Source organism: Zootermopsis nevadensis, unplaced genomic scaffold (genome assembly GCF_977971745.1).
Source record: "Zootermopsis nevadensis isolate Lab colony 2312 unplaced genomic scaffold, Znev_1.0 Znev_ptg000025l, whole genome shotgun sequence".
Taxonomy (NCBI): domain Eukaryota; kingdom Metazoa; phylum Arthropoda; class Insecta; order Blattodea; family Termopsidae; genus Zootermopsis; species Zootermopsis nevadensis.
In genome coordinates this window covers 4,177,112-4,200,218 of record NW_028259157.1, presented here as the reverse complement: position 1 = coordinate 4,200,218, position 23,107 = coordinate 4,177,112, and the positions used below count along the sequence as shown (strand labels likewise).

At 36.2% G+C, this 23,107-nt stretch overlaps 2 protein-coding genes across 11 annotated transcripts in view; both read right to left on the bottom strand.

Moving 5' to 3' along the window:
* The window catches only part of LOC110840059 (uncharacterized), a 44,808-nt gene extending 37,738 nt beyond the window's left edge, over positions 1–7,070 (bottom strand). Inside the window, exons 1-2 of one of the 3 annotated variants that reach the window (XM_087355786.1) lie at positions 6,959–7,070; positions 4,416–4,498 (exon numbers count right to left, since the gene is read on the bottom strand). In XM_087355786.1, coding sequence (XP_087211912.1) covers positions 4,416–4,482 — 67 coding nt within the window. In that variant the 5' untranslated portion in view covers positions 4,483–4,498; positions 6,959–7,070. Of the gene's footprint in view, positions 1–1,095; positions 1,471–4,415; positions 4,499–6,928 lie in introns of those variants that run through there. The other 2 variants (XM_087355785.1, XM_087355784.1) reach the window with 2 other exon arrangements.
* LOC110840056 (sialate:O-sulfotransferase 1) lies at positions 5,169–22,984 on the bottom strand. 8 transcript variants are annotated; one of them, XM_087355778.1, is made up of 10 exons: positions 22,216–22,984; positions 20,435–20,684; positions 19,396–19,506; positions 14,763–14,910; positions 14,163–14,330; positions 13,108–13,166; positions 12,422–12,652; positions 11,122–11,361; positions 10,002–10,257; positions 5,169–8,640 (listed from the first exon to the last, which is right to left on the bottom strand). In XM_087355778.1, the coding sequence occupies exons 4-10, from the start codon at positions 14,903–14,905 to the stop codon at positions 8,508–8,510; spliced, it is 1,230 nt and encodes a 409-aa protein (XP_087211904.1). In that variant the 5' UTR covers positions 14,906–14,910; positions 19,396–19,506; positions 20,435–20,684; positions 22,216–22,984; the 3' UTR covers positions 5,169–8,507. The 8 variants fall into 8 exon arrangements, with proteins under 8 accessions (XP_087211904.1, XP_021940464.1, XP_087211908.1 ...); XM_022084772.2 differs by having other exon boundaries at positions 19,396–19,508; positions 20,435–20,642; XM_087355782.1 differs by lacking the exon at positions 14,163–14,330 and having other exon boundaries at positions 19,396–19,508.
* Positions 22,985–23,107: the final 123 nt, after the last annotated feature.

Sequence of the window (23,107 nt, the reverse complement as noted above, 5' to 3'; positions counted from 1 at the left end):
CAACCCCCGAATTTTGTAGTGGTTAAACCGACGATGATCATTGCAGCAGCTTCAATTTTGCGTATTTTCAACTAATGATAATAACAACTTACTTTATAAGGTACGACCTGCGGTCATGATGAAGGTTGCGCATGCCTGGTTTACACTATCTGTCTGCGTATTTCCATACTTTGACGTCAAGCTTCATTTAACACACTCCAGATATCTTTTAAATATTTTCGGTATTACACGCTAAAATGTCTTCTACCATTTTATGTGCATTTCCTGAGATGTTTATTGTTTAATTTTGCACGTATGCTAAAAGTGTAAATCTGTCATTAACGCCGAGAGCAACTTCATGATCCATAGTAATTTATTTCAAATTTTAATTTCTTATCAAACCGCCCAGGTACTTTTACTTTTAGCACTAACCTCTGGAAATTACTGCTGAAAAATATGGCAAAAATAGTGCTTCGCTTTCTCTACATGCATAATAATTGCTTTAATATAAAAAAACATAAATGTGACGTGCAAAACAGTTTTATTTCTGCTACGTTCTAGTGTAATACAGATTTTTAGTAAAAGTAGTTTCAATAAATTAAATTATATTAAATTGGACATGAAAACTTGCTACCAGCGGGTAACCAAAATCACAACAGGCATTGTTTCACATGTTTTGTATTTAAATTTATAGAAAATTAAACACGGTACCAAATGGTAACGAAATACATTTGGCTTTCAGCGGGTGTCTTGAGTTTTAAACATTTCTAACATAACTAATTTGATAAATACATAATTTTGAATTTCAGAGACTTGGCTAATAACAAATAACAACAAAATACTAATATTCATACTAATTTTAGATTCCTGAACTTTTGGATTCTATTTCAAAATCTCCGAGCGATAACTGCATGAACTACAAAAACTGAATGAACGACTGACTGGCCTATCAAGAGTAAATGAATGAGAGGTATCAACACGTTTTTCGTCATATTTAACTTGATTATCAAGATACATGTTTCCAACAAGTGGCAGAGTATTTAAAATCTAGACAAGAAAAGACGCTGGACATCTCTGGCCTGTATCTTTTCACTGACACTTTCGGATGATATTTACCTGTGGCGCAGTTTGCAGTGCATATTATCAATAACGAAATCAACAAATTCCTCTTCATATATTCACACGATATTAATCCGCGTTTAAAAATAAAGTTTGGCATTTCAATGCAGACAACTTATTTCAGCCATCACTATTAATTAAATCAACGCCAAAGATGCTTCAATTTTTGTAATAGAATTACATTCTCCCGAAATTATGGAAAGTTAAAATATAATCAAAAGATGCAATCCAATCACATCGAAGTAAATAAGAATAAAAGAATCTTAACCAAGAAAATTAGTAAAGAAATGTACAAGTTAACTTTAAATTCTAGCGTTAATGTTGAAAACACTTCCAGTTACACCTTTTTTGTTACATACGACACAGACGTCTGAACACTTCAATAAACACAACGTATGCAAATTGCATTTGACATGGGAAAAGGATGAAGAACTAATGCCATTTACAGATATAGCAAATTGGCTCTCTGCGCAGCTGCAACTCCGATAGGTTATACCGCAATACAGAGGCAGTCTTAAGTAATAGAACCACAAACTGTACTGATACTATATATAGGGCCTGTAGGAACCAAATGGGCCATTGTACTCGATTTATATGAACACAGAACTCTAAATATTACTGAGACTTTCGTTTTATTTATCTTAGTAAAGAATGTTCAGGAATCATGTGATAACAGCGGTGTACAGTAATATTCTCTTCATGTACAGTCTACTAGAGCAGAACATATACGTTTCAGACTATGCCTACTAAATGTAGTGCCTTCCTGAAACATCTTTCAACAATTCACATTTACTGTTCTTTTTGATTGGTGATTTTATTATCTAAGATTTGAATCCTCTTTTGCTAGCAGATAAGACTTCGGTTTGCCTGCGTGTGTGACACAGCGCACTGTATAAATATATTCCATTCTTCATTCAATATGTAACAAGTATTTGCTTCTGAGACAAGTCAAAGGCTTATTAGCTATGGCGATAAAATAACTAGAGAACTCCCTGATGATGGAGGCAGCAAGGACCTCTGAAACGATGGTAAACTTCTACCAGACTACACGGCGCTACATACCAAAAGACAAGCTATCTCGCCGCCATGAGAACCTCATGTCCTACTAAGAATAAGGTAAATTACAGGGGGTGGGTTTCTTATATCATTCGTCTGAACAACTAAGAAAAAAAAGGATAATTTGGCGAAATATGATTTTAATAAATGTGAAATACTCCAGAAGTGGCAATCTTCACACTGGCGTTCAAATCGGGACAGACGTTTTTATATTTATCACACAAAATTATAATTATAAACTATAAATTATAATTGGGGTGTAAGTAAAATGGCGTTGTGTGAGTGGAAAATGGTAACACGTTCCGTGAGTACGAGGTGCTAAAGGTAAGTAACCTGTTCTAGAGGGATGAATCACAGAGTACTACATAATTCCTCATCCGCTACTCTGGATATGTCACTATTACGGAACACTTTGTGAAAGTCGAGCACCTAGAGAAAAGGATTTTAAGTCTCCTTAATGAGAGATGACACGTTCTGAGTTATGAACAAGTTATAGCCTATAGACATCAATACAACTTGAATGGATATGAAGAGAAGCTGCAGTGGCTTATTTTAGAGTACTTTATAAAATAAAATAGCACAGTATAAGCAGTCTCAAAATTCGAACCAGGTACTGACTGAATTATACCATTCATTTAACCTGCTCGGTAAGTAATGAAAATTGTGTCTGTATTTACGTCGAGTTCTATATGCTCCTGGCCTTAATTTGATTAAAGAACTACCGGCATGTTAGGGCCCCACATTGCATGTGGTTTGTAAGGTTTCCATCGATTTCCACCCCCACCCGAAACTTTTTCCCAAACCTTCAACTTATTCCAACTGAACGTTACAGCAAACTAACTAGTTAGCACTTATTAGTATTCTCGTAGCTCAGGGTTCGAATCTTGTACCGCAGACAAACAAACCTGATATATCATGTATCAACTATATTTTATTAGTATCATGTCAAGAAGAGTATTGAGAATTTCCAAAAATTTAACCAACTAAGGCTACTGACTTTTAAGCTAACCTGCTCAGAATACTGATAAATCAAATATTGTTGGTTCAATAGATCACCAGCAGAAATCATTTAGTATAAAATGCAGTCATAGGATGATAATGAATGCTGAACTGGAAAGGCTGTTTATTTCATGACACTTTGTCAACTGCGTAAGTTCCAAATGGATACGACAAGATGATTAGGAATGATGTGGAATGAAGTAGCCATGGCCAATTTTAGGTAATATCCCAGCCTTCAAGGGCTGAGGAAAACCACAACAAATTGAATCAGGATATCTAGTCTTGGGGCTGAGGTTTACAGAATGAACTTTCCCAGTACAACTGAAATGCAATGCACAGTACAGTACACTGGCAAGGATGCACTGGGATGTGTTATTCTGTATGGGTATGAAACCTGGTCATCCTAACGGTAGAACAAAGACTGATATTGGTGTTGGAGAACAGGGTGATGAGAATATATGGACCTGAGAGAAAATAACAAGGGAATGGAGATAATTTCATAATTACAAGCTTCATAATTTGTAATCTTCACCAAATAGTATCAACGTGATGACATCCATGATTATGAGATGGGTGGGCATGCAATGATGCATGTTAGAGACGAAACATATTACAGTTTTCATTGGAAAACCTAAAGGGCAGGGACCATTTCATATCGCAAGGCACAGATGAGGGTATAAAATGAAGATCGATCTTAAGGAAAAATAAGGTAAGAGTATTTGGACTACATTTATATTGCTCAAGAAAAGGTCCGGTGATGGGATCTTGTGAACATAGTGATTAAACTTTGGGTTCCATAACAATAGTAGATTTTTTGACTGCGTGACTATTTGCTTCTTAAGGAGGACTCTGATCCATGGAGTCAGTATTGATGTAACTGATAATACTAGCATATAAATGTAACTTCAATATCACTATATAACCAAACAAATACAAATTAGATGTACAATTTAAGTTTTGGGGGATCAGCCACATCAAATGTTGAAAATTATCCAACTCACCCTAAAGATGACAACTGCAATATCTATCAAAATGTTTAAGAATTTTCAACTCTGTACATGGCTTATCCCCAAAAGCTGAAGTTTTACATTCCAGCCACAAAAACCTAATAACACAAAATACAAATTGGATTTGAACCCAAGCTACAGTAAATTTCAACAAATTGTCTCTGTAAACAAGTTGCTAGTACTGAGCAACTAAATCAACGAGAGTCGTGGCTAATGCCTCTAGACATGTTATTACCAACTTTTCTGACTACTCACCTCTGTAACGGTGAAGGAATCCAGTACTGTGTGGGGGTTCGTATGATGAGAACTCAGCTTTCTTCATGGTAGGATGATAATGGCTGAAAAAGAGAACCTACAGCTGAACATAATATAAGCCTTGTATTCCTTTCAATGACAAACTTTATGAACTGAAGGGAGAGAAAGGAACATGGAAAAATCTATACCAGATCACAATGGTCTGAAATCCAAGACCTCTGGCACAGGTCTTAAGAGATTTATAATCAAGTTACCCCATATACACTAGTGCAGTGGTCCCCAACGTGGCGCCCGCCAAGGCTTTTTTTGGGTGCCCGCGTTGTTACAGAAAGAGGTTATACTGAATAATGAAGGCCGTTCAACCATGAACATTATAAAATTAAAGCACAGATCTCGACTTACTGACGCCCATCTTGACGATTGTTTGCGAGCAGCAACATCATCCTACACTCCCAAATTTGAAAAACTGGCCGATGAAATGCAGTGTCAAACATCACACTAACTTCCCAATTGAGTAATAATAATTTTACTTATAAAACTACGTATTTTTGATTGCGTTGTTTCTTGTATCATTAAATGTTGTGTTGTTTTGTGTATTATTTGGTGTCCATATCTTATTTGTCCAGAGAAAAGAAAATTTGGCTTTGTTAATTGGTTGGTGCCCGCCACGATCTCATAAACTCTCAAATGTGCCCGTAGGCACAAAAAGGTTGGGGACCACTGCACTAGTGTATTAAGAATGTCAACCAAAGGTAGCATAAATATGATTTATTATTCCTAATATTTGGAACAATATCATATAACTGAAGCTATATAATAATGAAAACATTCTTGTAACTGATGGCAAAACTTCCATAAATTAAAGCTATCTGTTGTGAAAAATAATGTATTAAGGTATATAAGTTGTATATTATTTTAAAATGCAATTATTGAAATATATTACAATTCTTATACATCATACAGTAACTTACTACAGCAAAAGCAAAGTCTATAAAAATGTTCTACATGTTAGCCTTATCTTTTTACATGTCATTATTCTACCTCACAAAAGCATAAATCTAATAGTAATAGATGCCATCAGTTCAAGAAGTTGACACTTCTAAAAATATGTTGTTGCTTTTTTTAATTTCTAAAGTTGGACGGAGACAGACAAAATATAAGCATCTTTCTTATATGGATCAGTTATGGTGAATCATGCTTGAGCATTATCATCATTCTTGTTGCTGTTGTTTCTTAATTACTAAAGACATAACCTTAAAGTATATTATTCTCACCTGATTGTACAGGAAAATGTGCTCTGTAGGTAATTAAATTTACGAGAGAGAGACAAGGTATTTATGAAGCAAGAAAGCCTGGTCTAGTATTGTCAGTTCATAATAGAAGTTATCCTCACCATACATATTATAAAATAAAACACAAAGAAAAAAATTTGTGGTCAATTTTTATTTTTGTTAACTTTTTATGAACTCATGATTTCTTTGCATTTCACCATCACTGATTCATTATTAATATATAGCAAGTTATTGTAAATACATTCTATAAGCAATGTATCTCTGTTTTAAGCAAAAAAACAGTGTCACCAACTTTTGTTACCTCCATTTTAAACACAAAATTCCACCAGCTCTTCCTCTAAAATAAACCTTTAATAAAACTTTGAAATTTCAGTATATATATATATATATTTCACAATAAATTAAATAACTATTGCTAAATGAAGCAATAAATAAGAATTTTCAAATATTTATTTTAATAATCTATTGGTGACATAATTCATAATTTCATTCTGTCTTTTGTGTTCCTTATTTAAAATTCTTACATTATTTCATTTCATAAATTGTCAAGCGTCCCACAATCTATCTACATGGAAGTCTATTACACAATTAAATGGAAGTTCTTATATTGTTATGTGGCACAACTTCATGTGCCTCTTAATGTAGTTTGTAAATAATGTTATTTATATCGTGGGTGTGTGCATAAACAGTTAATAATGTAGAAATATAACTTTGTAGAAAATAAGGCGTAGCGTGAGCAGTTTTAGGCCAGCATAGTTTATCTTAATAGCTCTAATAAAGAGAATAAATAACATCTTCATTAAAGAAGAAAAGGCCAGAAATTGCATAGAGTAAAATACTGCCACTCAGAATCCTCAATCTGTCATGTATTGCTCTCAACATATAATACAGTAAATTAAGCTTCAAACTTGTCATATTTTCTTAATTATTTATTATGTCAGAAAATGTTGCTTTATTAGGTTTTTTGTCCTATAACTTACATGACACCTGTCACAAAAGATAGCAACCAGTATAAATTTTTGTATTGGCATAAACAAGCTATTTGCATTTCTTTTTTTCTTGTATTTCCTTTTCTATTTCAGAAAATACAACTGTAATTATTTAAATGTAATAACTATAATTATTTAACTTTTGAAAAGCAGACATTTAAATGGACAAGACAGTGATTGAGAATTTCAAGGACTCTAGACAAAAATGTCAGAATAAGAGTTAATGACTTACTTGCTAAAGGACTAGGCTGATTCATTTCACCTTTTATAGAGTAGATCTTCTGACCTGTTCCAATTCAGAATTACTCCTTAAATTATGAATCTGTTTTGTCATACGGTAGGACACCTTGGACAAGTGATCGGCCCAATGCAAGGCCTCCACTTATATGGGACAGCACACCACAGATGCGGACAGACATCCAAGCCTCAAATGGAATTTTAACCCATAATCCAAGTGTTCAAGCAATCAAAGCCCAAAACCTTAGACCACACAGCCACCACGATTGGAAATATCTTTACAGCATTAGTTGTTCCTGCCTAGGATAAGAAAATTTTATACAATTTTCACTACCAACTAATCTTTCTCTCCCACCTTACTGGTCTTGCAGTAGACCAGTCCTTAATTCATTCAAATGTATATCAGGCCACATTAATAATTGGAGTACTACTTCCAGAGTAGTGGGGTGACCTAGTTCAACAAGAAAACACTCTGGTAATAAAAAGTAAAAATTTCTGTCTTCCTCTTTTCATATAATTTTGTTGTAAAAATAATTACAGGCCTACTACAATATGTCCAAGATTTCTCTATGTTTTTTTTTTTCCATAAACAGTTGTTAACCCAGTTATTGATCTTTCTAACCTCCTGAATTACATAATATAAAATTGTTTCAGTGTGTCATGACTAATGTTTCCAAGCATAAATATTCTGTAATAGCATTTTTTCTGCAATGATCCTTCTCTCATATAAAAAATTTGCATAGAATTGTCCATTTCACATACTTTTGTTACAAAGGTTCAATGTATGTCCAATGGTTTTGTAATTTAAAGTTTGAAAACAACTTTTCCCCTTTAAATATATTAAAATAATATTTTACTGCAATTACAATTAATTTATTTTGTTACGGTCAATTTATGCAACAGCTACTCCAAGTTTGTCTTTCTTTGTGTTTGTTGCCTATTTTATTCCTTCCTATTGTCCATTTTATTTCATTCTGTTAATCTTCTCACAGAGACAAACACACAAAGATTCATGTGTATATGGTATCTGGCACATTATAACAAAACTGACTGTTACTGGGGTGGAAACATTACCACACCTCCCTTAATGCACATATTGGAGAGAAAATAATGGCAACAGATTTTAACTTTTTCTACTATATTTCCAACTATTATACCAGTTTGAAGTCTTTGTCAACAGGCAATGCTAAAAATCATGATGTCAGAAGTGTGGAAAATCTGAATTTTCACCAAAAATATAATTTTGTCATTAACCTGTGAGAAATACCATGATAGAACACAAATATGTGAACATGAAAAGGTAAGCTGTTTAGTAGGAAACCTGTTAAAAGAGTAAGCAGGATTCTATCTCCCTCCCCTGTGTGACCATGTTCAATCTGTCCATGTGTCTTGTATTCTTCTTCATTCTCAGGTCATCTTTGTATATAAGATACATACTTACCAATCCTCTCTAGATAAAACACCAGCATAATTTATAACAGCACTAATAAATCCACAGCAATTCTTCCTGCTGCCCACATCTATAATGGCAGGAACTTAATTCCTAGGCACTGTATGGGTAATGGGGTCATGTGCTATGTTGAGTTGCGTTTGTAGAATTTGTACAGATGGATCGGTATCCGGTCCCATCCACGCTTTTCCAGCATCCGGTCCAGGTCAAAGATTACTGCATCCAGAATCCTGTGTAGTTTCTCAGAGAATGGGTCCCTGTGACATGAAGATCAAGATTATCTTAACTAGCATAAAAACATATTTCTAAAATTCACTCTTTCATTATGTATGTGCTAAATAAATTGTACAAAACTTCATTGCTTATATGCAATATGCTATATGCTTATAGGCTGGATGACCAGGGTTCACTTATTGGCAAGTGTAGGACTTTTCTCTGAACCAATTGATACTGGAGGCTCCTTCTCCTGTGGTAAGGTGGCCAGAGTGTGAAGCTAGAAAACTCACGACAATCTAGTTTTGAAATTACAAATATATGGACTCTACTCCCACTCCTACTATACACCTTCATGGCATAATACTCAGACAAGTTTATCAATTTATAAACAAAAATATGTAGGCATTTATACTTTCAAATAATGGAAAAATATAGGGCAACTGGCAACTGTAAACATGTCCATTATAACAATGTCTAGAAAGTCATTTAATATGCTTTTGATTTCTGGAAAACAAAGGTAGGATGGTCACATCCTTCCACCCTACTTCCTTAAAATCAATTTTAATATTGTCCTTCTACCTAAGCCTATGTTTTCCAATCAAATTCCTGTTCACCTCTCATCTCCCCCATGCATACCATATGCCTTAGCCATCTAACCATCCTTAATTTGATCATCTTCATAATATTAAGTGAAGGATATAGATTACAAAACTAAAAACACCTGTACTTTGAGGTTAGCCAAGTTACAGGTCACAGATAAAGCCCATAATTAAAGACTGAGAGAATGAAATGTGCTGCTCTGTCAGGTTATCACACACCTTGTGGGGCAGTGACAAATAAATATAGAGTATGGTGAAATGATAATTAGGTAGGGGAAAACAGAGAACACTGCGAATTTGTACACCTGAATCTTACTTCAAGTCAGATGTGTATCAGATAGATACTAGATTTGAACAAATTCTTGGATGCCCTGCTTAGCAATATGAACGTCTATAGTAATCCTTAATATACACTATTTGATTAGTACTTTTTTCATACTTTGCTTTTTTCCTACTGTCTGTTTATCATTTGATATAAGTTTCGAGAACTACACTTTTATCAAGAAAGTTTTTTGTAATATAACAATATTCTTCTTAGTTATTGATGTTGTGGCTAATTCCTCCAGTTACACTCAATCCTCCAGGCCTTTTGCCTGCTTTGGTAATTGTGATCTGGGAAGAGTCCATTTCTGAAATTCGGTAATATATGAAGTAGATTGCACAAAAAGGCATATAGAAAAGTCTAAACTAAAACTGGCCAATCTCAAACCCAATATCACAGGCAGAGAATTCCAGTGCTTTACCCCTACAAAGAAGACCCCTGCCTAGCTCCTAATCCCCACATTTTAGTTGTTTTTAACTACCTGGTTTTGAAGAGTATTTGCTGTGAAGACTGTGGCCGCTTAAATGGGCCATCTATGTGATTCATGACACAGCCAATCCTCTGTTCATCCACAGAAATGCCTAAATAATCCAACAGCCTGCTAAGGTCATGATGTGGGTAAAGATGAAGCTTCTCAAAATGTAGGACCATGGCTTCATGCCCCCTGGTATAGTTAATCCATGTAGCAGCCAACTCCTTCCATACTACTGCCAACTGAGTAGCAAATCTCTCCCATTCTGTAGCAACAATATAGAAAGAATTGGAAATATGTTTCATTGTCTTATTTCATGCTAAGACATACAGTTTACGGTTGAAAAATTGCAGTTTATTCATTAACCATTTAACAAGTTGAATTTTGGAGTCATAATAAATATTATGTATAATCCCAATCTTTCACTGCGACTAAGTACAATAAATTCTTCTCAGGCTACCAGCCGTGTAAGGTGGCTTAATGAAGAAAACACTAACCATCTTCATCCTCGTCCTCAGAATAGCGGTAGAAGATCTCGTCGGTGCCTAATGTCTACCTGACCCAGTTTTATGTTATAGGCTGGATGTTAGCCAATAACACAAAACTGTGTCAGGTAGATACTGAGCACGGCAAACCAAAACACCTCCAACAGAAATCCCCACCAGACTGAGCAGCCAGTCCAATGTTCTTTGAAAAATTCAAGTTTTTAAACTAACTTCCTTCAAAAATATCCGGCTACATTACGAAACATGCTGCAGTAAACTGGATTTCTTAGAAAGTAATGGTTTCCTCTAAGATTTCAACATACACCATACTCCTGCCATCTCCAAGAATATTATAACATTACATAGCGCACAGCGCAATTACATAATGCAAGCCAACAAACATGCAAATATCAAACTGGCATTTATTCAATACTGATGCAAATAAAAGTTATGTGCCTAGCAGTGTGTCTCAGCTAGCAAGTTTACAAAAAAGCATGAAGAAGGACAAGATTCTGTTGAGAGATATCTAAAATTAAAGGACTCCAACATGAAACATCTTACTGTGCAACGTAAGTGATTCACTGAAAATTCTTGCATTGATATTGTTCTCACATATGACACACAGTAGTCTCTGTGAGTGTTACCTGGTCCTCTGAATCGACTGTGGGGAGCGAAACCTGTGTGACCTCCATATAAGAAATTTCGGTAGGATAGAAGAGCCTCATATGGGTTTCTCAGAAGTAGTATGCCCCGACCTTGAAACAGTTTCATTTCTGCTGTACGCTGAGCTAATCCTGCAGGAACCAAGCCGTCTAATGCAAAACCATGTGTCTTCTGCACCACTGTGCAGCCACAGTCTGGGGGGACAGCTTCGCCATAGAAACCTGTTGCAAATGCAAGAGAGATTCCAGCCAGTTACACAGGATGTGTATTAGTACTTTGTATTCAGTAGCACTGTACAAATTAACTATTCATCTATCAAATGTGTCTTGCAAATTAATGATGCAATTATGAATAAATTGTGAAAACTTTCTGGGATGTTATGTATTTTATGCTGGGCCACCTTCTTATGAATTTCTCGTAGCATTTAAACTCACTGCATGCCACATTTGACGTCAATCCATCCATCCATCCATTCACAAATTTCATGCATGGCCTGAAAGTCTAATTGAAGCTTTATGAGACATTGAAATATTATTTATTGTATTCCTTCAAATACTGCATGACAGATGCTTGAACTGTATCTTGAAATCTTCTTTAATTTCTGTAACACAAAGCAGATATGGTATTATGACATTCATTTATAGATGACAGTGACCTGTTAAGGACTTGCAGCATGCTGAAACACAAAACTTGGTTTTCAAATTAATCTAATTTTATTACGTTAGCTTAAGGAGTTTTTTACTTTACTGCTTTGGTTGTTCATCAATACAGATTTGCCAAAAATTAAAATCATGGTTGTCTTCACCATAGTTGTCAAAAGGAACAAGAAATATGTACAGCTACGTACCATTTGCTGACAAAATTTCTACTTTTAATTGTATAAGTAACTCTTTAAATATATTTTCACATGAAGAAAAACTGACATTCTGTAGAATGTTTCTTGCACCGCGTGAATCATGTAATGAACAGATAAACATTCTAAGACTACATTTCATATCCCCTTTCCATATCCGTTATGAAAGGTACAAGATAGGCATGCTTTCTGTGGCAGCCAGGCTCACCCTTAGCAAGAATTCATTCCTTTTTAAGAGGACTGGCATCCCAAAATGGCTGTATGTAACCAAAAACAAAAGTGTCCATATTGAATCATCAGCCATTATTCCTTAAAATATTGAAGAAAATGAAGTTTCTAAATGTTATAATTTGACGTTAATAAATGTTTTTTCTTTGTTCCCGTGAACACCTAGTCAGTGAAACCATGGTTTGACTTTGCCTGCATACCTTTACTTATAATCCTCCGATCAATGTAAACACTTCCAGTGAATATGCCAGATGCTGTTTCCAGAAGATAGCGTACCCAAGTGTTACCACTTCCAGGGAAGGAGACTAAAGCAGTCATGGGCAGTGATTTCTGTCTTGCAAAGTGGATGCGATAGCGACCGCATTCTTCAGAGTAAGGCCATGGAATGAACGTCTTTCTGTTTCTATCAACTTCTATGCCCACAGATAAACCTGCACATGTGAAACATCTCCAGTAATATTTTGTGTTAGAGTAGCCATTAGTCTGGTTTTTGTAATGGAGAATCTCCCATAATTATACAGACTGAAAATGCTAATATTACCTTAATTCACAAAGTAAAGATAAAAACACCTTGAAAGTCCTTCATTAAGTAGAAATTTTATAATTGAAAACAAATTTTGTATCAATTGAAAGGAAATAATTATAGATTCTGTGATCTTAGACAATAAACAAAAATATAAATACTAATAAAGGAAAGTAAATATATAGTAAGGATGTATACATTAATGTACTTAATTTAATTAATAATATTTAGCATAAGATGGAAAAGCTCATTAAAACAAGCATGAGAGAATTAGTTTAGTTTCTGGTAGGCCTATTACTTTCAATCACATATCTTTTTGTTCTTATGGTCAGGAAGCAAATGACATGTTACAATCAAGCAAACCTGGTATGTGTGGGTCCAACTGTGAATTGACGGTGTTGACGTCATTGTGTGTTGGCACTCTGAAATAAAATAAAATGTCTTAACATAATTTGTATTAAATTTTCATTCATCATCCAATGTATCGCTGTTGTTCTTAAGGGTTGCAACACTATGTGGTAATATTGGTTCATATGGAGAAACTGTCATCTTCTCCTTTTTCTTCAGGAAAATAATATATTTCTCAGAAATGTCAAGTATTTACCTGCAATTTCACACAGTTACAACCAAGAAGACCAACATCAATATCACCACTGTTAGATCTCAAATCTCACAAGATCAAATACCATGTATGGAGGCATCAAATGCCTCGACAACAGAATCATCAGACAGCCTTATCATACGGAAACAGGGGGTTTAATACCCATACTGCCCTTCCCGATCGGGCTGCCCGCCAGACTTTAATTGGGGGGTTAAGGGAGGTGTCAAAATGTACAAAAAAGAAAAGGCCACTTATGACGAAAACATTTGAGAAAGTTGTACAGCAAAACTTCTAGTCTGTCATTATTTTCTTGTGTTAGATAGAACTCTGTATGATGATCACGAAGCCATGTTACACGATGTGATGCGTGCTCCACAATGGCCCGCTAATGACATTACTGCCGTGGCTTAAAGGTCACATAGGGTCTTAAAGGTTAATTGATACTACTCCTACGCGCAACCAGCTGGACGGCGTACGAAGCGAAGAGCGGACGTAATTGTCAATTCGGCCACCATATACGTATATTATCATGAATAAATAAATACAAGACAGCCAGATTAAATTTGTTTCGAAGCTCTGTTACAAACTTTGAACATATTTAAAATTGAAAACTTCTTTCGCCCTAATTAAACGGATATAATGTCCCAAGAATTTTTCTATTTTAATAATATACCATCGTCATAAACCTTCAGATTTAATAGGGAAATAAATTTATTTCATATCCTGAATAAACTGCTTCCACATATTACTTTACAAATCCAACTACTAAAACTTCTTGCGTATTTTTTTAAAACACCCATATAAGAATGTTACTTACAACTGAGTGTGGCCAAGGCAACATTTTCCTCGCAATGTGGGCACAATAATTATCAATGCGACCAAGACTTCTATTTCTTGTATGCAGCCACACCAAACTTTTCTTGTTGATGTTTTGTTTTGCCATGACAGCAGCCACGATGACAAATCGCTGTCCTGTCCATACAAGCTGTCACGAAAACTTTTCACCTGAGAACCGCTCATCAAAATCTAGGTTCGATTAGATTAGAAGCGTTTGGTAGAGACAACTGTTAGATTTCAATGGCTGAAACTTTAAAATACATTTTACAAAAATCACGTTTATACGATAAACTAAATGTAAAGTTGTCCCTGAGCTTAAATAAACACCACGAAGACGTACGGGAAGTGTAGTACATGCGGTTGAATAGGTGCGAAGTTAGCTTCACGTCCCGGTTGCTTTACGTCCGAGGAAAGAGACCCAAATCGTTAGTCAACAAAGCCGACTACGACTGTTTTAGCCTTCATTAAATTTCGACCACTGCACATAAAATTCTGATAAGTTAAACTACATCGAGTCAAATGTTTGAAAACGCTTTTCCCTACGCAGTACGTATTAACGGATACGTCCAGGAGCACTCACCTGTAGTGTGGGGTAGTGTAGTGTCTAACAGCCCTCAGCATGGTTTCCTCCAGGTCAGGTGTTACCAACAACAGTACCAACATTCCCAGTACTGTTGCTGTCATCATAAGGAACAGCTGCATCACCTTCAGGAATGGACTCATGATGGCTGACAAAACATACGCGTGCATTAGTATGATCATTCATTCATAACATTCTTGGCATATATTTTTGCCTGCGTGTTTAAAGCTCCTGACCTCAACTCTATGCGTGGAACTGTGTTGAAATTATTTATTTATTTAACGAAGCGTTTTCAGTAGCTCAGATTACATAGCGTCGAATGTTGAAATTAAACAAGGTTAAAATATTATAGACGTCATCACACTAGGGTTGTTGTTGTTGTTATCATTATAATTATCGCTATCACCACTGCCATCATAATCACAACATTCTGCAAACTGCACGATTTAAACAGGTTAAGAGATTATTAAGAATCTTCCTAACAACATTATATGTTTAAAAATCACATCATTTTGAACCTAGTTCTGTGTTTTGCGTACAGAAGTATGTCACTTTCCTTGCTTAGGCGTTTTGTGTCAGTCCGTTTGCAAAAGAAAACCACACACCCGCCTTTAACGTTTCAAAGTAACCCGCTACTAACCTCTGTTTAAAATCCATTTTAATAATATCCTCTCATCGACATCTCAATTTCCCAAATAGTCTTCTGAATTGAAGATTTCGACTAGAATTTTGTACGAATTTCTCATCTCAAACGCGTGCTACTTGTCTCGCCCAGCACATCTTACTTCGTTTACATTGCACTATACCCAGTGACACTGACTGGATTGGGGTCCATGAGTCGAGTTGGACTGACAGCGCACACAGAGATAATTCCCTGTTCTTCCGAGAAACCAACTTCTATCTTCCACCCACAGTCACATCACTGATCGAACTGCCATAACTCTTCGATAAATAATGGAGAATGTTATATACTTTACACAGTGTTTAATTTAGAAGTTACATCCTTTAATGAAACTAATATATTACGTTAGACATATTTCCCTCAAACGACATACTTTTCACTAAATGAAGACAAATTGGGAGCAGGCATATGTCAGTATACCGTGCTAGATGACTGGGGTTCGATTTTCGGTAGTTGGAAAACTCCTACAGTCATGTATTATGGGCACTGATTACAAAATTAAGAGAATGTCGTTATTGTTGTTATTATTATTATTATTATTATTGATGCAGCACTCTAATAAAAAGAATTGAATTAAATTACCATTATCATCAAAATCTTTTCCATCCTGGCGATCAGACCCACATCTGCTACAAAATAACTGTTATGTAACATAAGTAAAAAACATTTTAGACTGCAGTTTTTTAACATTAAACTTTTTTAAAGCATTGTGATGTTCCGGGTTGTGACGCCGTGTGGATTGTCGATAACACCAATGTTTCGGATAAACGTGCTGTTTCCATCTTCACGGCTGTAGCATTTTTCGATATGGTGCGTATTTAAATAATTGTAAGGAAAGATTACTTACAAATATATCCATGCAGTAATAAGCCAATGAGGTATACAAAATTGCGAAATAAAGAATTTTGGAAAATAAAAAAAAGTCTGAGACAGGAGAAACACATCTTATACATATTGTAATTAAATTTAAAGTTAGAACTGTAGATTTTAAAATGTATTTTTTGTTGTTGCCCTTCAAAGTCCTTGAAATAAATATTTTTAAATTGGTTTATACATAATACTACATAAAACACACTTCGAATTTGTAATCAAAACACATATGTGGCGGTATTGTGGCTGTCCTCGGTAAAATATATTGTGTTTAACAACGAACCTCTTTTCTTAGAAATTCAGAGCTGACAAAATCAATAATTCCACATGCTGCTAACTGAAAGTGATTTATTCTCACGCCAAGCGAATACGTCACAACTGGGCGCAAAGAGTTAGCAAGCTGATCTCGACTGTATTAAGGAACTGGGAAGCAGCTACAAGAATACGGGACACACGCTGGCATACCAACATGTAGCACCTAGCATTTTGTATATTGAACAAATTCAGCGTTTGCTTTGTTCGTATAAATTAAGCAGACCATTGCGTTAGACAAGTGTGTGCAAATATTACGAGGAATCGCCTTTTATGTGGTGCATTCAGGATTCCGAAAGATCGCACATCAGTTTTCATTCTCCAACAACAGTCGACCCTAAGCCGAAACAAAATGACAAAAAACTGAGTCTAGACCTCGGAACAAAATTGTTAGCTTCATGATCCGACCTACTTTACCCCCCGAATAAGAGACCTCAGTACCCGTAAAACAGGAGTACTGTTGGCCACATGGAGGTCCCAGACGTGAACAAAAACCAACCAGCCAGCCCAGATAGTAGACAGTGAGTTATCCCGAATCATGTTTATATGACGTCACCAAACAGACTACATTTAACATTTCAAGTTACAATGATTCAGCATCAGGGGCAGAGCGTTTATGTTAACCGTGTTAGCTCGGCTAACACTATGAAAAATGAAAAATAAAGTCTTCAGTGTTATTTTAGTTTTTCAGTGATACTCCATACACACTGGAACACAGCAGAACCGATCGGATAAAGTGCATCGTTAGCCAGCTAGTTGAGGTTTACGCTCGACGCGAGCGTAAGAACGCTAACTACGCCTGGCTGGCTGTAACTGGCTAACGATGCACTTTATCCGATCGGTTCTGCTGTGTTGTTTTGTATGGAGTACATACCACTGGACCATGAAAGTTGATTTGTTATTTTACGTTTTCCAAAATGTTAGCAGGACTAACACGGTTAACATAAACGCTTCGCCCTTCTTCAGTATGTATTATCACCAAATCAAAATATTTCATGTGGCGGTCGTTTTTCTCAAAAGGCTTTAATAACAGTTTTTTTTCAATATCTATGGTCATACACATAGCCAACAAGTGTGACGCTAGACTCTTCCCTCTTCCCATGCAGCCTACACACTATGATGATGCAGACTGATGACAGCCAAGAGTTCCAGAACTGCGTATCCTTCCATGTAACGTCGTTGAAGAAAACGGGTCAATTGCTTTCAACAAAAAAACGTATTGATGCCCGTAACTGAATCATAGAACGGAGACCTCTTTAATTGAGTTTCGAAGGAGGAAATCAGCTCCTTCGGAATCCTAAAGTGGCTTGCCCTACTTGAAATAGTTTTCTACTCCTCAAATGTAACAAATTCTTTGACACGTATTCAAGTGTATGTAGTCTGAAGTCATTTAACCACGGAAACGCATATCACAACGTCTGTGTGATGTCAATGTATCGTTAAAGAGGCAACGCGTTCATTACGTATTATTTTCATAAACGTGATGATTTACAAATACAGAGTGTCCCAAAAATATTTACACACAACAGCAATTTTGGTAACTGCTTGTCTGTCAGTTTCTCACCGCTGTTAATTTAACTCGCGCAGTTAACGGAGATCATTGTGAACACCTACACTATATTCGCTAATACAATGAATGCCAATGCTGACGTATGATGATTTCGTTTATTAAAATGTCCTTATTTCATTCAACGAATATGTGTACATGTATATCTTTTTGGAACACTATAAACTTTTGTAGTAGGATTTAAGGTTCTCACGGTGGTGGGTATGAAGATGGCTGTCTTCCGGGTTGTAGCGCCGTGTAGTCTAGCAGAAGTTTACCGACGTTTCAGAGATGCTTACTGCCTCAATCATCAGAACTATCATATTGTCTCGTGAGTTTTCATGTGTCAGCGTTAGACTTACGAGCCAGTTCCGTACGTCTGCTTCGACGTTTTATACACTTCATTCTTAGATGACATTTGTTATTTAATTCCAAAACACTGTAGCACACACAGAGTGCCCGGTTTATCTGCGCTCTGAGAGCCGTAGAGCTGATATAAGAAAATGACTGTATATCTAGTTGTCAGTCAAATGGGATAATTTATATACGAGACTGAGTATAAGAAAAAGAAACAATATGAACGGATGGGATGACATAATAATTCGTGGAAGTTTACGTATCATCTAATGAATACACAATACACCATAACTCATACAAAAAAAACACGTATTTTTCTTCAGAAAATGTGTTCACGCGCTCATGTTCTCCATTATTCGGTGACAAACTTCGATATTATACACGATGTAAGGTTTTCACGGCGCTGTAAACTTAGATAGTGGTCTTCTGCGCAGTTGTTCAGCGCAGGCTTATAGATACGTATATACCAAAATTTCGGGCAAACATGCTACCTCACTCATTAAGGCTGAATTGAGGAGGATTAAGCCATCCTTCCTGGTTCTGCATTTAACCCTGTTACCAACCTATCAACATGCTAACCCTCCTCAGTTCAACCCTGCGCAATATCTCCTAAGGCTGCCATCTTCATGTAAGTATTATGTTCTCCGAAACGTTATTATAGAACGGGACGACACGGTGTAATAATCCAGAACCACTAACTAAACTCCCACAATTGTTCTGTGAGAGCAAATGCTATAACATAGCTTATGAATGCCGCAGAAACATGAGGCTAATGTACCGTCTCATATATGGAAAGTTTGAACTAGATGCTATAAATCCTCGTGGTTGCTATGCAGATTTCTTCAGTCATTTGTTCTAATACTCACAAATCTCACTTCCACTTCAAGAAACAGACTTTAATTCGGCAGAATGTGGTTCAGTTCCACCAGATTTTTTTGACAATCACGACTAAAGTCTTCAGTTATATTCGTCGGAACCTCTGAAAAGAATTTCATGTTTATAAATACACAAGAGAGTAGACGGACGCTTAATCGCTACATTACAAGAAAATGTTTTGATATGTGGGAGATTAAGTCGCTGGGAGATTGTACAAGTCATTTTGATATTTTAGGGCACCGGTAGTGAATCTCAAGAGTTTAAGATTGGCTGGACATATAACACGGATGGATGCGAAAATAAATAGGCACAGACTTTTGATAGAGAAACCTGTAGGAATGTTACCAGTTGGAAGACCAAAAATGCGATGCATGAATAATATTAAATGTATACTAAGTAAATCTATTCCGAGAATGGGAAGTGGATTAAGGTGGTCCAGAATCGTGTCGAGTGGTGGATTATGCGTTGGTGTTGAATCTTGGGAGTTTACTGATAGAGGGTTGCTTAATTAGATTAAACTGAAATTGAATTTATATTGGTTAATTGTAATTAATGTTGAGACAAAGTTACACAATTATAAACATAAAGGCCTCCATATATATCTGACTCTGTGGAATAATTTAAGGGAATTTAATAGTCGACTATTAGGCCTTAAAAGCATTCTGTCAATCTTAGCAGCGTTCAATTTAACAACATATACGGTCTCAACAAATAATTTCCATGTAATTATAATCTAAATATATATATTCTGAGTGTAAACATCACAAATGTTGATATATTCATATAACTGAGCCTAGATACTCATTAAACCTGATCGTAATTTTAAAATGTAAAATACATCACACAAATTTTAAACGCTTATACATATGATAAACATTATGAAATATTCACCAAATAACAAGGTTCAGCAATAAAACTGCCCTTTCTACCACATGATGCACATCATCCTCCATTGTACGACGGCAAAAATTTACGCTTGTGATACGAAACCAAAAACGCCATTAAACTTGAACACAAGATTCTACTCACTGTGATGCTGCTACGTGAGGGACCCTGAAACCATTGTTGTACCACGTGCGCCTGGACTGACGTACCTTACTCTGATGATGCGAGGGTTGTGCCAGGGGGCGCTCTGCCGCAATGCTCCCCCCCTCTCACCCTACTCCATCCCTCTACCCTCTTGGCAGGAACTTTGCTTTTGCTACTTTCTATTGATTCAGAAGCGACCCTCGCTGTACTATGGCCACGCAAACACAATTTCTCACTCCTTCTGCTGTTTCTTTATAACAGATTAACACAACACACGATCCACACATAACATTAGAATGTAATCTTAAGATACTGGAACCTTCGTTTAACGAAACCTTACGTTGTCATGGAGGCAAATGACGGCGGCAGTCATGCGTTATTCCGTTAGCCCATGTATAAAAGTTCATGTGTCATGATAAAGACTTCGTATTTTTTCGAATTAAAGCTGCAGATATCTGATTAGACACTTATTTCAGTAATGAATCAGATCACAGAGACAGAAAGTCTTCGATCCTTACACCGAGCAGGTTAATGTAGCGGTAACACTCTAGAACTGTATTTGGAAAAGTGCCCAGTTCGAATCTCGGCCAGACTGCCTCCTATCCTAATTGCATACTTTGTTATCTCTGTCTGTCTGTCTGTCTAGGAGAACGCCGGAACAGGGACTGCAAATAGGTCACAACTGCTTCTTTCAAAATCCTTACCTACATAGCATCCACATTTTTTTATTTCATTCAACGCAGTTTCATCTATGCAGATTAAAAAGAGTCGCTAAACAAATGATCAATATATCCTGCTATAAATAAATACTACACGAAGTGTGGTATGCAATGTTGCAAAATAAACTGATGGCACAAAGCGTATTAATACAACTGTTGGCTAAAACGCCCGACTTGCATTCAAAAGGTATTCGTATGGGCAATCAAATACACTGACAGGCGTTCGTTGGCTTTCTCACTCACTGAAGGAACAGTACATTCAAAAGGGTTAAAATCGCCACTTTCCGTACATTTTTAATAATCTTCCCGTATCATTCAATACTTAATTACATTTGCAGTTGCAACAACTTCGTCCAAAAGCCCGAGATCTACTAACATAGGCCATACACTAAGGAATAAATGTACCAACAGCAGCATTAAGCAGTGTTAATAACACAAACAAATGGAATGTGCAGGGTCTTTATTGAGGTTATAGCTGTTCAGCTTATACAGCATAACAACCCAGGATGTCATCTTCTTGTACACACCGACATAAGTTCAACTACTTTCCTTAACAGTTTGTTCTTAAACACCTCGAATAAACACTCTTCCCTCATTGTGAAAGACGAAGTTTCACATCCACACAAGCCAAATTATAAAATCTACAGAATAACTGTAACTTACGCCATCGAAGATAAGGTCAATTTTGCCTTTGAAGATACGATGGAATCCTAGCCTTCTGAAAGCACAGGAAACACGTTCTCTTGTGTCACCATGCTCTTAGACGCTTTCATTACCCCTTCCGTAAACATAATTATCATTTACATAGGTTTCTTGCTCCAATAAAAAAATACTACTTTCAAAATAAATTGTTCACACTCATTCCTTTCAAAACGATATTAATATCCCCACACCAGAATAAGCGTAGCAAGTTTTAGGCTGTAGAACAGTACTTTATTGACTGAAAAGTGAATGTTCCGTCAAATAAGTTGCAAGAATGATAATTTATGAAAGGGTAAGGTGGAAGATACTGTAAACAGCTACTACCGTGATTATAACTCATGCTTCCAGCTTCTCTCTTACCTTCATCTTCGGCCACCTGACATCAACCACACTATCAACTCGAACATGGTATTCACTGTACTATAACAGGCCTTATTAATCTTCACTTTCTCATGTCAAAGTTGTGGCTGAATGGTTATCACTCCATACTTCATTTCTGAGTCTCAGGTTTGAATCTAGATTCTGAGACCAGTTATCTTGAGCGATATATTTTTTCCCACGACCAATTATTTTGACTGAGGTACGTAGTTGTTTCCTCAAGTTCGTGTAGGCAAATACTTGGTTATTTCTTTAAAATAGGCTACGGCTTTTTCCATACACCTTTCCAATTCTTCGACCAATCAAAGCTATATAAATTTTGTAGTTGAACAGTGTCATAAAATAACACAAGAATCAAACTGCTCCCTGCTTTAGTACTGACCAAATATGAAGGAGTTCTAATCACATTTTGACACGTTTAATACCTCCACATCTAAGTTTCGAGTAGTGTCAGTTGTATAAATATTAGGGTAATCACGGATTATTTATGATGGCCCTTGGCTGGCACAAGTGCAGAAGGAAAGACAAAGAAGAGAAGGGGGAAATTAACACCAAGTTTCGATGCCAGTATCAAGTGTTACTCCTGGATAATATAATTCCTTCGAGAGCATAAACAAATTAAAATGGGTGAATAAATTGCAAGATGATAAGACAACACACAGAGGTTGTCACAAGACTACCGACCCTGGAAAAAACTATGATGAGAAATCAAGCGGGGCAAAATACAGGAAGTACAAATTTTATGCCAGACATATAGTCCGCAACTGTAATCTTGAGACCTGCGGGGTGAGGAAGTGGGGTGAAGGAGGAAAGATGGCATCTGCCTTTAACGCTACGGACTTACTGCATTCCTTGCAGGTCTTAAGATTACAAG

Bases quoted from the DNA above. Each gene is read 5' to 3' on its own strand.
- LOC110840056 (XM_087355778.1), bottom strand. From the start codon at position 14,905: ATGAGTCCATTCCTGAAGGTGATGCAGCTGTTCCTTATGATGACAGCA. The intron at 11,362-12,421 runs GTATGCAGGCAA...CATTTGCAACAG, and splicing joins TCGGAGGATTATAAGTAAAG to GTTTCTATGGCGAAGCTGTC. The intron at 10,258-11,121 runs GTAACACTCACA...TTGTTGCTACAG, and splicing joins CAGTCGATTCAGAGGACCAG to AATGGGAGAGATTTGCTACT.